The sequence below is a fragment of the Triplophysa dalaica genome, chromosome 10, assembly GCF_015846415.1.
Source record: "Triplophysa dalaica isolate WHDGS20190420 chromosome 10, ASM1584641v1, whole genome shotgun sequence".
NCBI lineage: Eukaryota > Metazoa > Chordata > Actinopteri > Cypriniformes > Nemacheilidae > Triplophysa > Triplophysa dalaica.
This window is the reverse complement of record NC_079551.1, coordinates 11,857,041-11,875,582: the sequence shown is the minus strand read 5'-3', so window position 1 is coordinate 11,875,582 and position 18,542 is coordinate 11,857,041. Positions and strand designations below refer to the sequence as shown.

The 18,542-nt window shown below is 37.0% G+C and overlaps 1 protein-coding gene across 2 annotated transcripts; it reads right to left on the bottom strand.

Moving 5' to 3' along the window:
* Positions 1–5,566: 5,566 nt before the first annotated feature.
* LOC130430404 (uncharacterized) lies at positions 5,567–16,696 on the bottom strand. Of its 2 annotated transcripts, none has more exons than XM_056759507.1 (5): positions 16,551–16,696; positions 14,399–14,710; positions 11,732–12,055; positions 10,973–11,134; positions 5,567–7,786 (listed from the first exon to the last, which is right to left on the bottom strand). In XM_056759507.1, exons 1-5 carry the CDS (start codon positions 16,573–16,575, stop codon positions 7,707–7,709), a joined length of 903 nt encoding a protein of 300 aa, XP_056615485.1. In that variant the 5' UTR covers positions 16,576–16,696; the 3' UTR covers positions 5,567–7,706. The 2 variants fall into 2 exon arrangements, with proteins under 2 accessions (XP_056615485.1, XP_056615486.1); XM_056759508.1 differs by having other exon boundaries at positions 10,973–11,080.
* Between the last annotated feature and the right edge of the window lie 1,846 nt (positions 16,697–18,542).

The following is an 18,542-nucleotide window of genomic DNA, read 5'->3' as shown; positions in this document are numbered from 1 at the left end:
TGCCTGCTTAAAAATAAATGAAGGGTTTATAATAGTTTATTTTAACTAAAAGAGGCAGAATAACAAAAGTCAGTGGGAAATGTTTTATAAATTAATTCACTCAGTGAAATAAGTATTTGATCCCCCAACAACACATAACTTTGTACTTGGTGGAGAAACACTTGTTGACAGGCACAAAGTTAAGACATTTCTGATAGTTGGTCACCTGGGCCCAGTTTTTCAAAAGTAATCCTGTGGGATTTCGGATCATGGAATGGATCAAATCTTGGACATGGGTTTTTAAAAGCAAAAGAGGGATTCCGAACTAAAATCAGATCATGTAATCCGATCTTACATTTGATCTGGATCAAACCTGCCCTTTGGGTTTTTCAAAACTTTGAGCTCGGTTTGGGATCTATTTGATCTGAAAACAGGCTTATCTTGATCACATCAGAAGAGAGGATTTTAGTTGTGATTTTTCACAAGTTTTTTTTACATGAATGATCAGAAAATCTTTTTTTTCTGATGATATATACATTTCTTCATATTTGAAGCATATATGAACCATGTCACATCTAATGAGATATGGTAAACAACAAAAAAACTAGAAGCTATCAGCTGTCAAATAAACGTCACTGCTCACAGCTCTATAATTCCACAGTATATTAATGGCAGTTACAACAACAAATATACTCAGTCATTCAGTAGACTAGTTAAAAGTCATTTCTCAATTGCATCTCTAAATGCATGTCCAGTGTGTCCTTCATTAGGTAAGAACATTGGCGGCTGTTCTGGTTCTACATCAGGCTCAGGTCCTTCAAAATTGGAAGAAGGAAAACACAACATTTGTGAGGACATAACTAATCATGTCAATGCCATGGGGTCTGGCCAAAAGAGGACCATAAAACAAGTTATGTTGCGATGGAAGAACCTTAGGGCCAAGGCAACGAAAGACCTTACTGAAGGACTTATAGGACTTATACAGTTAAATGGGGTGAGTTTCATGCATGTGACACGTTCCTAGTGGGAGATACGGGAGGGTGCATTTTCTGGCAGACAGGCTTGCCGTGAAATTCAGCAAATGCGCGTTCCCACGACGGAGGGGCCCCTTCACGGCAGGCATGCTTTTCTCGGCACAATACCGGCCATGGCTGTATTCCTTCTGGCAACAATCGAAAGCAAGTTCCTTTCACTGGATGACAACGTCAGTCTGTAAAATGGTTGCCAGGTATGTGTAACAGACACCCCAAACTACCCCAGCCCGAATTCCAATACCCAAAACATGTACACGATCCTATACTTACTATAAATACCACAACTATGAACGCTAATAAACTCAACTCTATTATTTTTAACCCGCGGGAACAGTTTGAAGGAAGCCCTTTGCGGTAATATCCTGCACTTGGCAACCCTATCTATATCACATTTACTGATTAATACCAAAAATGAAATGCTATATTCGGTAAGGGGTTTATTTTAGTGCTAGGCTAGCCAAACTAACCATGTTTTGTAGTGGAAGTGTTTGAGTTTCCCTTACGAAAAACAACTAAGGTTTTTGGTTTGTGGTAAACATGTAGTTTGACTACATTAACCATAATATTTTGTTTTTAACTGAAGTGAACCCATAGTTTTTGGTGTATTGCTTAGGCCTACCGCTTATTTGTCTGGTACCCCACAAACTCAAACTTAAACAAATCCTTATTTCTGACTCATACACAACGTGTCATTTTTTTCAAGAGTGTCAACTCTTACTGCATAACAGTGTTGTATGTTAACAGCACTCATACCAGAAAGTCTTTCCAGATGTAGTGAAATCAAGTGAATGCTTCACCCAAACTCTCTGAAGATGTGACAGGTCTTCACTGTAAAACCAACACAGATTTTAGCTTTCTGAGCTATAATCTCAGGGCCTCGACATTACAACATTACATTAAAGCGTGTCTCCACAATGCACATTTACAACTTTCCTATGCTTCATGTTATTTTCGGACGTTCTATCTTATTTTGCAATGCGGTAACAAGGGTAACCATCCATTTGAATACTTATATACTTCATTCTGTACAAGCATCATCTGTATTTTATGCTTCTTTATTTTCACCTTGTATTATATTTATTGACATTGATATTTAGCTGACACCAGAACCAGTACTCCAACACTGTAGGAAAGCCAAATCCCTTTCATGCATTTACATGCTTCGCCAATAGAGAGCACAAATGTCACTTTGAAAAAAACGATTTCAACCCACACAGGTAATAATAATTGCCTATTACTAAAAAGAGAAAGTATTTTTACACCGTGTATGTACTTAAACTTGTTGTTGGACACTCCGTAAACCAAAGTAGGACCTTAAAAGTCACAAAATGTTTTCTCTTTAATAAAGGGGAATGCTCTACAAGATGGATGTGAGATTAATGCACAATATCATCAGTGATGATCTGATAATGAAGTCTGAATTCTGCTCGATCTGACTTCATACACCAGAACAGCAACAGTAGCCAAACCCACCACAGCAGACATGACCAACTGGATCACACATTCTTGACCATTACAGCTTCTACAATCTGAGGGAATAAAATAACAAAAAACACGACATTATGTTTTAAAAAGGCCACCGTTTACCCACCATTTTACTGGTTTATATAAACTTTGGAATTAATTCTGTCTAATACATATGAAAGATGTCATGTTTGAAGATGGAACGTTAAAATGGGCATTGAAATGTAAATACTTTCCGAGATTCATGTGCAAGCCAACAATCCAATCCTCTTCAAACAGTCAAACATAATCAGAGCTCAGTAAATAAACACGAAGTGTGACTCACCTGAACACGAATGAAAGACGTCAGTGATGTTGAGATTTGTTTTTGAGATTTGAGTCTGATTTGTGATGAGATTGTTCAACACACAGCTGTAAGAATCCTCAGGACACTCCACATAGAGATGAAGAGAGATGCTTCTGATGTCACTGCCTTCAGACACACTGATGCTGGACAATAAACTCTTTCCTTTGTACCAGGAGAGACTCACATGTGTCACATCCATCACTGAACACGACAACACACATTTTGACACTGAAGATGAGTTTTGTGGACAGTAACTAGTGATGACAGGAATGGACAGACGAGCTGAAAATGTATATAAAGCAATGTCTCAAAATATTGAAAAACAGAACTAATATTGCAAGGTTTGCGGGTTAAAAACAAATTAACTGCATGTATTGTATCTTAAACATATATGTATATTGCGAGTATAAGGATAGTTAATGAGTATTATATTAGCACAAAAAAATATTAAATTCAAATATGTCATAGGAAATATCTCACTATAGACAGTAACACTGAATGTGTATGAGGTCTTTTGTTTGCTGATGATGGTTATGTGATAAAGTCCAGAGTCTTCAGTTTTGGTGTTTGTGATGGTGAGAGATCCAGTCTGATCGTCCACCTGCAGTCTGTCTCTGAACATCCCATCATGAACAGCATCATATATTGAGACTCTATTGGCATCTCTATCGAGTTTAGCTATGAGAGACTCTTGAGAGCCATATTTCCACACTATCAGATCATCCGTCTGTTTGTGAGTATGATCAGTGTGTAGAGTAACAGAATCTCCCTCCATCACTGACACTAACTTCACTTCATCACCAAACACACCTGAAGAAAGTGTTCAGAAGTCAACATCTAGCAAACTAATACATTGGAAGCTTGCATACTTTTCTATTTGTTTTTAGTTTGAAAAGATGTGTGATCTTATAACTTTACTACGTGGAGCCACTTGACACTACTTTTGTATGTACCATTGAGAATCTTAGTTTCAAATTTCTCACCATTTAATACATTTACAGTATGAATAATTGATTAATAACCCAATGCACTACATCTGTTCATGATAGTAAATCATAGAGCCAAATCTAAAGAATATCTCCTTTTAAAGATCTTGATTTAAATTGCATCTGGGAATATACTGTGCACTATTGCTCTGCACAAATGTCTACCATAAACCATAAAAATCATAAAATAAAGATGAGTTTGTTCAACTTACCATCCCGACAGCAGAAGCACAGTGACAGAAAAACGAACATGAAAAACATCTTTAACGGTTCAGGGCTCTGAAAAAGTGTCACTTTATTTTACGGAGCTAAGCTCAATGTCTACAGTAAAGTTGTGTGCTGGTTGTGTTAAGCTGTTTGACTTCCGTTAGATTTAGCCACATAATGAGCCCACCTCCATCCATACGACACGTGCCTTAGACCCTGAAAGCAGTCATAAACAATAAAGAAAATAATCTGAGTAAATAAATACATGTAAAAACAATGTACACATATAGCCACATATAGTTCTGTATGAACTTCACATGAAGGTCGGTCAAGAGTCTATTATGGGTATGAATACACAGTGACAAGATACAGTGGGAACTGATGGGGAAAAAATACACAAACTCACTAAAGGGTTCTTATTTCTTGTTTGTACATCCTCATCTTGTTTCTTTGTGTCTTATCTCCTCCTCCTGAGGATGTGAAGGATACACCTGTGTATCCTCGCTTAGGACTTCTCAAGTAGTACTTTGCAATGTGAGGAACACCTGAAAACACTAAAGGTCAAAACAACAGAGACAAAAACTTGCTCTCTTAGCCGCTTTAACACCTCCATCGCATTCACAAGTGCAGGTCAACAACATTCACTTTGCATGAAAGCTTTCAAATAATTAAAACACAGTATTTCTCTAAACCCACATGACACTAGGTTTCATTTCTGGGTTACGATGTGGAAAGAATTGTGGTTTTGTTCTGCTGGTGAACATGAGACGTGTCTTTGTGCTGATCTATTGGTGCCTGTTTGTGGTAAATGACCATGTGTGCATGTCAGAGGTGTGAAAGGTGATTGTGTTTCTAACATGTGGTGCTTTTGCCGTCTTTGTATTATGTTTAACTCCACAGAAAAACAGCTTTAATAAGGTATATGATGCATCGGAGGTCATTTATAAAAATACAATCAAACAGTGATATTGTCGGCTCACACTGTATGAATGATATATAATAAAAGTAAAATTGACCTTGTAATGCACTGGAAGTTGTTTAAAAGCATGCCAAATTCATTTAAATACAAATGTAATGACTTGTTCTGGCAAACAATGCTAATTTAATGAGATATTCGATTAAAAATTATTTATAGGAGTTACTTCTTCACCTTTACGTCATATTCTTGTCGTCTTCACATGTTTACTGCAGTTCAGCAGAATCTCCATGCGCTTACACATAAACTTGAGGGTTTGTCAGATGTGTCTAATCTTTAGAACATCACTATAATTGGAAGTCTTTAAATTTTATAACGCCTCAATGTGTCCAAATATATGAACAACACATTAAAATATACAGTATTAAACTGACCTCACGATGCGATCAGTGAATTCTCTTCGACTTTTGCGCCATCTGGTGTCCAAAACTACAATTTGTTCCCTACTTCAAAATAAGACAAAAGAAGGCAATAAAGGTGAACAAGAAGCTATAATCAAATTATGAAATTAGCCAAAAGTTCTGGTTTGAATCTGTTGTTTTATGCAAATAATCTTTTAAATAAAGAAATGAAGTTCAAACTCTGCAAGATTTTACTCAATCTTCATACATAACGAATTTTAATCACAATTGTGCTTAACAACTATACAAATGTATAGAATAATTAAAAAAAAAAGTCGCTTTGGATACAAGTGTCTGCCAAAATGCATAAATGTAAACTACAGGATAAAAATCTATCTCAATATAACAGATGACGATTAAATTATTCTAGTGTAAAGTCAATAAGAACGAGAATTAAAACTAGTCAAGTCTTTTACTTATTACACATAAGCAATACAGTATAAGCACTACATCATCTAGAACTCGTGACCGTAATAATTCAGAGAAGTGCAAACAGAAATTAAGAGATTAAATTTTAAGAAATTCAATTGTATATTTTTCTGGTTAAATTCATTAGCAGGATTGAATCAAGTGCTTTAAAGCTGTTCATGCTGTTTACACTAATAAATTGACAGTAAACACAGACAATTTTGTATAATATACTATAAAGATGTTTATCAGAATTAAATCCAAATAAAAACAAATCTGCATTCAGATCTAACATTTAAGATTTTAACAAAGCAATTGTGGCTAGATAGAACCAAAAACAAGAGTTTAAAAAAAAATATATAAAACACAGCAAATCTTTGCAGGACAGTGTCGTAGAGACAATGAGGTTGGATCGTTTCACTCATGGCTTAAAGGATTATCAATTAGCAGATGCCAAGCCATGCCCATAGCAACCCCACACATTCGCATAGCAACCATTTAGCTCGCTAACATGCCAATTGTGTTAACATCATGTTAGTAAAATGATCATGTCATCATCATCTTGCCATCATCATCAACTTCACAGATCAAGTTGCCAGCATCGCCTGGTCCTGTAGATTTATGCTCTACAATAATAGGAAAATTAGACCCTTCCTATCAGAGCATGCTACGCAAGTCCAAGTTCAGGCTCTTGTCCTGTCCAGACTGGACTACTGCAATGCGCTACTGGGTGGACTTCCAACTTGCACAACCTAAACTCTACAGATTATCCAGAATGCTGCGGCAAAAGTTATCTTTAATGAACCAAAGAGAGCACACGTCACTCCTCTATTCATTAAGCTACATTGGCTCCCTATAGTCGCTCGCATCAAATTCAAGACTCTGCTCCTGGCCTACAAGACCACCAGTGGTTCGCCACCACCTTATCTTCACTCACTAATGCAGACATATGTACCCGCCAGATCCCTACGCTCTGCAAACGAATGACGTCTTGTGGTACCATCCCATAAAGGTATAAAAATCTCTCTCGCGCACCTTCTCCGGATCTGTTCCACCCATGTGGAATGATCTGCCCGCTGCTACAAGATCTGCAGATTCTGTAGCCATCTTTAAGAAACGTCTGAAAAAACATCTCTTCCGCCAACACCTGACTGATCAGCTCTGACTTCTATTTCTTCTCTACTCTTTATAAAAAAAAATTCTGACTTGGCTCTGCATACCGTGTTAGGTTATATGAGACCAGTCTTCTTTGCACTTATGCTTTTGTTGTCCTTATGCTGTCCTAATTGCTTCCATTGCTTACCCCACCTGTAAGTCGCTTTTGATAAAAGCGTCTGCTAAATGACTAAATGTAAGAAAATCTTTGTAATTTTTACATTCAACTTATGCATTCTGCCAAACTCCAATAAGAAGTTGCGTTGCCTGAGAACATTTTATAAATCACAACCCCCTCATTCTATGACAAAAAAACTTGATTCACAAGAACGGCAGATTCCGATTCAAAATGGCAAAGTTTGCCGTAAAAAGGGCTAGTTTGCAGGTATGGTCTCAAACCCTATTTTCAGCAAGAAAGGCACCAATTGCCTTTCTAAATATCACAGATAGTGATCAACCCCTCTTGCTCGAGAGCTACGACTCTTCTTTTCCTTTGGGCTGCTCTCCTTGAGATCTGCTCTTGGATTTGCCCTTATGTCATGCTCTTCATCTTTAACTGAGCTCAGGGCCACTAGGCCATCCCTCCAGACCCTTGCATCTTCACTATTCTGTCCCATCTCTCAAGTAATGTGTCATACATTTAGACAAAGTTCATTGCATTGTTTCCCAATACATTGTAACCTCCCTTACATTCGCAACAGCAAACATACATCAATTTTAAACTTCTTCATGTGTGTGATGTTGATCATGTCAAACTGGAGGCACATCCCCATTACTGCTGATTATATTCAAAGGCACACTTGTCTCCCTCACCCCTTCTCTGTTGGGATCTGAAAGAAAAACAGACAAAAAAATTTGTTTAAAATTTTTGAAAAATCTGCAGAATTCAGAAGAATGCTTTTACATGTGCTAAAGAGGACGTTCTTGTTTTTTGGGTGATAAACAATGAACGTTTACAATGCCGATTACATTTCCCTCCTACAATCATTTTTTTTAGTTGTTTTTTTAACTGATTTAGTAAAAAACTTAAACTAAGGTAATTGTTTCTATTATTTGAAGCCACTCTTTGGTACTTTCCCCCGAATTAAAGTCCCCATAAAGCCTTTAGAATTTTCTGTAACTGCATTAAACAGCAGATTTGGTTCTGCTCATCGTGTAACAAAAGGGAAGAGTCAGAAAAGCATTGTAATCGAGTAGATTTGTTTATAGCATCACAAATAAAAACTAAATAAAAGAGCTTGTGATTATATATTCTGTTGTTGAATTTTGTGTGTATTAATGTCACTTGCCAACAAATAATTTTTTTGAACTTCTCTGCGGTTAGTTTCATTTTAAACATTTCAAATATTCACAAATATGGCAGTGTCTCTCAATCAGCTCCCTAGCTCCCAAAGTCGTGAATAAGTATACCTTGTATAGGGGTCCGGGCACTGCTAAAGTTCCTGGCTCACATTTCACTTATTTTCCAGTGATGTGGCTGCTTACGCGCATTGTGATATCATTAACAGGCAAAACTGACAGCTTTCTGGCCTTATTTCTTTAATAATAGTTGAAACGCATATGAGAAACACGCATCATTATGCGTCCAATGCACATGACTTTAAATAATGTAGAAGCGAATGTATCAAGCGCATCATTTTGTGTCCAGGATGTGCATGAGCGAGTTTGGAGACTTTTATACTGTGATAGTTTTGTGTAATAAACAGAGATGTTAAACTGTTCATACTGTTCGGAAGTATTTTTCGTCCAAAGTACTCCGATAAAGAACAGATATTTTAAAATTTACTTGAAAGTAAACATGCTTAAGAACTATCCACCTCTGGCAATAAAAGTTAAAATATGCAACTCTACTTTGATCAAGAAAAACAGTGCTAGTATCGTATCGGATCTGGATCGGTATCGGCCGATACGCAGAATTCAGGTATCGGAATCGGATCGGCAAGGAAAAAGTAGTATCGGTGCATCCCTACTTCCAAACTGTCCAATCATGTGTACTAGGCCCCACAATGCAGAAATTAATAAATAAGAGTCCCAAATGCTGCTTATAATGTCACTTATACCACTATATAAGGGCAGAGCACTTTATGTGGAGACTTCAGAGAGAGATGGATGATTTTATCTCATGATATAGCAATTTGGATGAAACGTGGTGAACGGAGTGATACAGGAACTCAATATTTCTCCATAGTGACTTTCAAGTGTGCAAAATCGCTGTTTGATACATGCCCTGCCTGGCGCACAAGTTCGTCATACTCCAGGATTCAACTAAATTGCAGGCTGAAATCTGTGTGACGCAGGTTTTCTTTGCAAGATTTGAGTGAAAGAGGTCACATGACCGGACTGATTATTCTCGTTAGCCAATCCCAGGAAAATTTAACTAAGTAGCGACGACAATGTGAGGAAAAATAACTAAGTAAATGTACCGATACGGAACTAAAGATTTACTAGTACACAAGTTAAAGTACACAGTTTTTAAACTACTTTAAAAACTGAACACGGGAGACTGAAGAGGGAGTGATCACTGACTGGATCCATAAAACTGAACTACTGATCCGAGCCGAAATAATCTTGTGGTGTGCTGGAGAATTCCCCACCAAGTTATTTTGTTATAGGAATATCTGTTTCTTTTAAGAATCTTTTATAAACTCCCTTTTGAGTCTCGCCAACCTCGTCCTCTTTCTAACCCACAAGCTGAACCTTGTTACACATGTGTTTAAACTTTAAGCACCGAACCATTATATAAAGCTCTCTAGTCATTCTGCAAATCACACAAAATGTTTTACATCACGCTAAATACGATTTATTTGTAAGTCGCTATTGATAGAAGTCAAACGTGTATCAATCAAGCTTTTATGAAGAATACTACACAGAGTTCTCTATCGCTCCTACTTTCTCTTAAATGGACATATAAACACAAAATAGCATCAAATTTCCCATATTAACAAGAAACATCGTAAATGTATTCAGTTTTGTGAAAGAGAGTTTACATACAGAAAAAAATAAACATAAACAATGATTTATTAATGTAATAAATACATTTCAATGAAGTTTTAGTGATTATTTTTTCTTAACTCACCCCACGACTCTGGTTCTATCAACGTTAAGGTCTGGTGCCGGCAACTATATAACTTGGTAGCACCAGTGCCACCTCTCTCAAGTGTTAGTCTAGAGCCTTGTATAATGTTTTAGGAATTTCATTGCTTTCTAGTCAAATGCATTATTGTGTTAAGAACGAGCATCACGGCACGCAGCACGAGCTTCATTCATTTTAAACACGTGCAACAGATTTATAGTTATAGCTTTGCATTACAAACACATCATGTGCGTGTCGAATCAACGTTAGTTTAAATTTGAAACTTGCCTTATGCAACGGTTGAAGTTAAAGACTACACCCTGTGATGAACGCTAAACGTGCAGAGATGGAGGAAGAGAGATTGCGCAACAAAACGTTTTGTCTTTCAATATGATCAATCCATGGGTGATGCGCATTTCCGCACCGTGGGGTGCAGCACGATCCATGTGGATCACAGATCATTCGCGATCCGTCTCACCATCATATAAGATGTGTTGGATTGATATGATCAGAGCTTTCCGACTTTCGTTAACGCAAATGTCTCAATCAACGGCTCAGTCAGCATTTAAGTGGCACGGAAATGAGACATTAAAAAAAATCTGTGTTTTAAACCAGTCAAGTTACCAGATTTGTAGGGAGGTTTCGGTCCCCAACCCTTCTGAACAAGGGAGCTGATTGAAACATCCTTTACTTTAACACAAACTATTAATTACATATCGGCTCTGACAAATTAACAATGGAGTTATTATGCAATTAATTGAAAGCCCCAGTATAAATGTGACCGCTTTTTTCAGTATAAATCAGTGTAATGCTGTCTGATAACACAAAATACACAAAACATTTAAATCGTGAACAAAAACAACATGTACACATTCAATCTCCACTGCAGCACAATAAAGATGATGATTTTGCTCTTGTTGTATCAGCTGAACATGATTCTTACCTTGACGTCTCATTTTACGGTGACGGTAGATCACAACACCAGCAGCAGCAGCAGCAGTCAGGAGCAGAAGAGAAACACATATTCCTGCTATCACACCTGAAGACTGATCTGTGGAGGATAAAACATCTTCACCATCACCATTGTTGAATCCTTCACTCGCTTCTGTAATGAGTAATGACAGTTAAAAATATTAATAATGAATGTATCAGTCGGATGATAAACATCAGAAATCATTATATGATTTGATAAAAACTGAACACACAGGAAGAAATTTGGAAGAATGTCAGATCTCAACAGCAATAGTAGGGAAAATAAATACTATGGGAGTCAATGAGGGATGAGATCTGACATTTTTCCAGATATTTTCCTGTGTGTTGAGCTGGACAAAGACATGTATACAGTTTTGGCACAATCTGAGGGCGAGTAAATGATGACAGAATTTTCATTTTTGGGTGAACTGTCACTTTAAGACCGTGTCTTAATAACTGGTCTCACTGACTAGCAGTTAGTTAGGATTAATCAGTCTAACTTTTCATATTTCAATTAGACCGATCTACCTTTTTATGTTACTGACTTAAAGAAGTTAAGAACACTTATTATATGACTAACTTCTAAGACTAGTCCAAGCAGTGAATGAAACCGGCCCCAGACTGTGAGAAGCTTTCAGTGAAACAAATACTGATTGACGGCATCTTTAATATTATTTATTATCTAAATTAAGATGACAAGATGTTTATTATACTGAAGAGATCTCCTCACCTGAGTCAGTGAAACTGAATGTCTTGTGTATAGTGTGTGTGTTGCTGCCGATGGTGACATCTGCTTCATACTGTCCAGAGTCTTCATTCTTCATGTGTGTGATGATGAGATCTCCAGTCTGATTATCCAGCTTCAGTCTGTCTCTGAATCTCTCTTCAATAAAAGGTGTTGAGATCTTTCCATTCTCTGTAATGATTTCAGCTACAGGAGAGTTGTTGTGTTTGATCTTCCAGTGTATCTTCTCATTTCTCTGTTCTTCAGTAACATCAATGTGTAGAGAGACAGAATCTCTCTCTTTCACGATCTTCACTTTAGGAGACAAACCTGCAGAACAAACAAGAAGAGAGTTAGTAAAACTCTACAGGAGAGCATAAAGAACAGATGTTGTAATTACTTTCATGTGACTGAGAGACGGATGGTCAGCATTAAATCAATACAGATGTTCACATACATTGACTAAACCAAATATAAAGGACGTCAAAGATACAAACACACAGCACTCATCTAAACATTAAAGTGTAAAGAAAATTCAATGGATCATTCCGCATTTTTATAAAGAAAAAAAAAACTTGCCTTATTTATCTAAGAAAGTATTACTGTTGTAGTTGGCAGAACATTATAGAAATCTTGTGGTAGAAATCACAGGATGATGCAAAATTATTATTCTGACTGAAATTGTTTTTTCAGGCCAAGTTATATTCCTTTAACTATTTTTGATTAAATAGTAGACCAATAGCGTTTTAAGAGGATATGCTTTAAAACACTTTAAAATGTAATATTTAATATTTTTAATATCTATTTTAATCTAAGAAAAAAATTATACTTACCTTGACAAATAAACAACCATCTACATAACTTTTCAGTGCATGTTTTTATTTATCTTATAAGACCAAACAATGTTTTCTGAAACTAATAATAATGAACAGGGAAAAAAAAAAATAAGTAACAGCCACACAATTAAAGACCAAGAAGTGTCTTTTGTGCAAAAGTCTTCAGAGTGCTTTGAATTTTACTGCCTTTTCTACATGAATTAATGCTTATTCTACAAAGATATTCTTAAAAGTCCTGGACACATTGGTTGGTACCCTTAGAAAAGATTAAACACCATTGGATTATTGTAATATTTCAAAGTTTCTTTAATTAGTATCACACATGTATCCAATCTTGTCATCATTCATTCAGCCTATTTAAACAGAGAGAAGTAGTCACTGTGCTGTTTGTTATCATTGTGTGCACCACACTGAACATGACCAGAGAATCAAAGGATAGAGTCGTCTGAGGAGCTCAGAAAGAAAATAATAGACAAGCATTGTGAAGGTAAAGACTGCAAGACCATCTCCAAGCAGGTCCATGTTCCTGTGACAACAAATATTATAAAGAAGTTTAAGGTCCATAGAATTGTAGCCAAACTCCTTGGATGCGGCCGCAAGAGTAAAATTGACCCCAGATTGAACAGAAAGATAGTGCCAATGGTAGAAAAAGAACCGAGGATAACTGCTGAAGAGATACAAGCTGAACTTTAAGGTGAAGGTACGTCAGTTTCTGATCACATCATCCGTCACTTTTTGAGCAATGGAAGAAGACCCATGAGCCAGGAGGACTCCACTTTTGAAAGAAAAACAAAAAAACCCAGACTGGAATTTTCTAAAATTGATATTAACAAGTCACAATCCTTCTGGGAGAATGTCCTTTGAACAGATGCGCCAAAGCTGGAGCTGTTTGGTAAGTCACATCAGCTCTATGTTCACAGACGAAGAAAATCAAGCTTTCAAAGAAGTGAGCACCATACCAACAGTGAAACATGGAGGAGGCTCGGATGTGTTGTGGGGCTGCTATGTTGCATCTGGCACAGGGTGCCTTGAATCTGTGCAGAGCACAATGAAATCTAAACGTACTGACCAGTGTCAGAAAGATCAGTCTCAGTCATGGGTCCTCAGACAAGATAATGACCCAAAACACACCGCTAATATCACCCAAGGATGGATAAGAACAAAACAATGGACTATTCTAAAGTGGCCTTCTGTGAGTCCTGATCTGAATCCTATGGAAAGAACTGAAACTTGCAGTCTGGAGAAGGCACCCATCAAGCCTGAGACAGCAGGAGCAGTCTGCTCAGGAAGAGTGGGCCAAACCACCTGTTAACAGGTGCAGAAAACGTTTGCTTGGTCTTAACAATTGCTTATACTGTGTATCTGATGTGAATAAAACACATCCGACAAATTATATTTGAGGAGATTGTTATTGCCACTTCCATTTACATCAGTGTGTATTTTACAAACTCTAGATGTATTTTGTGCTTGTAGGCAATACAATAAACTTTACATGGTTGAAAGCACTGCACATGTGTGATTTCTGACAGGATTGAATCGGTCTCTAGCTCAGTGCCAGTCAAAGCACTGAATGTTCTAATCACACCGGTGTGATTGACAGAAATCCTTCGTACCGACGGATAACTTTTATCCATGGATGATGTTGACATGACAGATTTCATTTATCTTGAGTTAACTGTACTGATATGATCAATTTAACCACAGAATGTTTGAGATTTCTATCATCAGACAATAACATTAACAGCACAAATGTCTGTTATTTCACACTGTAATTGTTCAGGATGTTGAATGATTTTGTTAATAAAACGATAATTAAAGTAAAGCTTGTGATACTCACTGACACTGAAATTCTTTGTTGTGATCTTGTTGTTGATGATGTCTAGTTGATAAAGTCCAGTGAGTTCAGATGTGATGTTTGTTATGGTGAGATCTCCAGTCTGAGGATTCATCTTCAGTCTGTCAGTAAATCTCTCATCAGAGTCATAAACTGGATCACTGTTGTTGACCTCTCTGTTGATTCTTGCGATGCGATCGCCTTTAAACCTGCACACGATCTGCTCATCTCTCTGTATGTCAGTAAGATGAGTGTGTAGAGTAACAGAATCTCCTTCATTCACTGACACTCTCTCAGTCTCATCACCAAACACACCTGAAGACACAAACACTGAGAGATCAAACACTGTCTTGTAAAAGACTTGACCAGTAAATCTCATGTTTTCTGCAACAATCTGAAATACAACGTCTGCTGTCGCTTACTCGGTTTGTTGCGGAAAGGTTCTAAATAACTTACCGTTGATGAATAAAGTGATCATAAATAGAAAAAAAAGCGTCTTCATGTTTTGTTTGTATTTGAGTTCATAAACACGATCTGCGAAGTTATTAAAGGTTTGATCTCTGACCGTTAGCATGTCGGGCTAACGAAAACACTCCTTCCAACGAGTCTCATTCAGATGAATTAGAATGCCGGTTAGCGAACTAAATAAAGCATTCCCGCCGCCTACTGGACTGGAGTGTGGATCACTACATGACGCATTACCGCCGCCTACTGGACTGGAGTGTGGATCACTACATGACGCATTACCGCCGCCTACTGGACTGGAGTGTGCATCACTACATGACGCTGGAGGTTGTGGATTATTTCTCAAACATTTCAGGATTAGAGTTTCTGATCTGATGGCGCTGCGTGTTCAGCTCTCCCATGTTCAGCCCAACTCAAATTGCACCCTAACAATACTTTTGTATTTACATACAAATTATATGATAATATTTTTTATGATCTCTTTGTTTTTCGGCAGTTAAAGTAAAAAATCCCCATTGACCAAAAAGTAAACATCCATATTGACCGACCACCTGCATGAAATGGTTAATTCCTGCCTTAGCACTCTCAGTGACGGTGTTAAATTGCAGTCAGTAGAGGCGCCAGAACTACAGTGACCACAATGTTGCTTAGCAACGTTAAATCAAAATTTGGTTTCCTAAAAAGGGGAAGAGAGAAAAGAGAGAGAAGAAAGACAAAGGAAAGCGTGTCAAACTGTAACCCAGTTTTGCACCAAGAAAAGTGGGTAGCCTATAGTCTGTGAGTGGTATTACCCTGTTGACTTAATGTCCATAGTGACATAAGCTAGCTAGCAGTAGACTAGTGTTAGCCTACATTGAATCACCATTTAATCAGTGCAGGAAACGTTTAGCACTATAATAAACCTGGTGTGGAAGTAAACAAATCTGCTGTTTTCAGACGACGATGTTAATTTAGTTACTATATATTTAAGTTTGCTCGTTTTTTTTTTTAAAATAATTTTGTTAAGATAATTTTCCATTTTGTCAAATTTTACAATAAAAATACATTGAGACTGTACACGATAGTCTTCAGCATATTTTTTATGGTTGCTTTTAATCTTGCATCAAAAAGTTAACTGCATACTAGACTTGCATGCATGTACAAAACACACACAGAGTAACAGGCTTAAAAAAACTTCACCGGGTAACAGAAAATTGTGTAACAAATATTATGTTTTCTGCTACAGTCTACATTAAATATAAAGTCTGCTGTAGTTTACTCGGTTAGTAGGAAAGTTGGGGGAACATGAACTTACCGTAGATGATAAATAGTAAAGAGATTGTCTTCATAGCGCTGTTGAGTTTATAAAAATTAAACGCTAAAAAAACACTAAACACACCAAACGTTACACGGAAACCAATATATAGCGATGGACGAGTTAAGTTAAATATTTGTAATGCTCTGACAATAAATCCATGTAAATTGATCCGAAGCAGTATCTGTAGTGTGCGGCACTGTGTTTCAGGCTCATCTGTGGTAAGAAAAATGACTCAAAGTCAACCCGGTTACTTCCTGAATGTCGCTGCGTTGTTGGACAGCAAACGACAGCCATGGAAGAGATCGCGATCGCGTTTTTTATAGTAAATATTTTAAATATCTCACGCTAGCCACGATGCCAAAGTTGAAAAATCATAATACATAATGAACTTACCTACACACTTGGGTCCGTGTATCATTCGATCATTCCCTTCATGGCAAATTTAGAGGAAAAAGTCGTTCTCAAAATAGCTGACGCAATAACCAAGCCTAGCAGATGTCTGTGCTACATGGGGGAGGAAATCCTCTCACATCCGGTTGGTTTGCAGGCAGGGGCGTAAATCCCGGAGGGGACATGTCCCCCTCTATCCGAGGGTTGTCCCCCCCGATCAATTAAATTTGCTATTGTAATAAATATATTTATGTTAATCTAATGTAATTGAGTAATTTGTAGAAAATACAAAAGCAAAAATGCGTTTTAAATTTAGAAACTGTTGAGTTCCCCCTCTCCTGCCTCTCACAATGGTTTGCCCCAATGCCTGCTCTCCAAGTTCATCTCACCTGCGCATTGCGCAACATATTCAAGTCAGTTATGCGACTCAGTTCATCAGTTGTTGTTGAACTCCAGTAAGAAAGCTATTTTATTCACTTTAAATGAAGTGATTCTCTTTAATGTAGTTGATACTGATTCATTAATAAATTAGTTGTTTCAAAAAATGCTGATTACCGATGTATTTTTTCTATGAATCTGCTATGTTAGCGATTAAAACTTTACTTAGCTAGTTAACGTTAGCTTGTTGCATAGGACTTCACACACTGAAACTAAAACGCCGAAGCCGTTTCTCATGCATTGTTATATTTTAAGCGACCTGACATGATGTGAACATTAACCGCAACAATTAGCCACCGATCCTGCCATTCAGGTCCCGTGTCACACACAGCCGCGAACACACCGGTTACAGTTTTGTGATGTTGGCACTATATCTAGCGTCCACAAAAGGTGCTCAGCTTTCATTCAGTTGGAGAAGATCGTTTTCTCAGCATCTATCTTGTGCAGTATGTGCGCGGCGGATAAAATAAACATTAAATTTACTGAATCTCTGGCGATTCATCAACGAGTACAACACAGAATGTAAGTTTGTTTGGATACACGAACATGAACAAAGTTTGTTTAGCGGAGATTGGGCACTACAGGGGAAAATAACAACCACTCAATAATGTCGATGTACGGTTTCTTTGTCAAACAATGTTGCTGTATAAATCAGGATAACATTTTAAAAGTGTTCAAAAAGTGACTCACTGTCAACGTGTAGTATCATGAGTAGTTCCTGTCTTCACAACAAAGACAAAAATAAATATAAATGGAAAAAAGCTTTATTGTTCACAGTTCAGGTCAGTTATAATATGACTCCAAGACTGCATGATGAACCTATAAACCTAATGCTTATTGTCGCTTAGTGGCGTAGTAAGTACAATTTTGACTGTATTATTTGTGTCCCCTTCAAAAATTGCTCTTCAGAAATTTTATATATATTGTCCCCCCCTACTGTTAAATGAGTTTTACGCCCCTGCTGTTCCTTATTTCTCCAGTAGGGGGAGTTGCTTGACAAAATAAAATATGAATCAAACTGCTAACCAAATATCTTTAGTTACCATGATTTTTTGTTGACATTGTAACGATATGCACAACAGTTTAAAATATTTGTAGATATCTACTAATGGCCTTAATACATAGCTCACAGGAGACAATTGATTTGCAATTGCAAGTGCAAAGTGGTTTTGTGAATTGAAACATTAATAATACACACAGTTGGATCAGATATAGAGTACAAAAATAATATATAATATAATGTGGCCTAGTTATATATAAATATATATATATAAGACTTGAGTGTTTGTTGTGAATATATAGGCATGTTATAAAGTTAAATTCAAATACGAACCATATTTAGCTCATATTAAGTCATATAAACCATGTCGCCATCAATAAAAAAGGTATATGTGTGTACTGCATACTATTTAATGAAGAAAAGCACAATTCACCGCTTCATGGAAGAAAGACAAGTTTCTTGTGAACAAAATTTATTGATACCATGATCAAAATCTATCCTAGGATGTCTCTAGATTACGATTCCCATGGGTTTCCACTCTTCTTTAAAAAATCTCC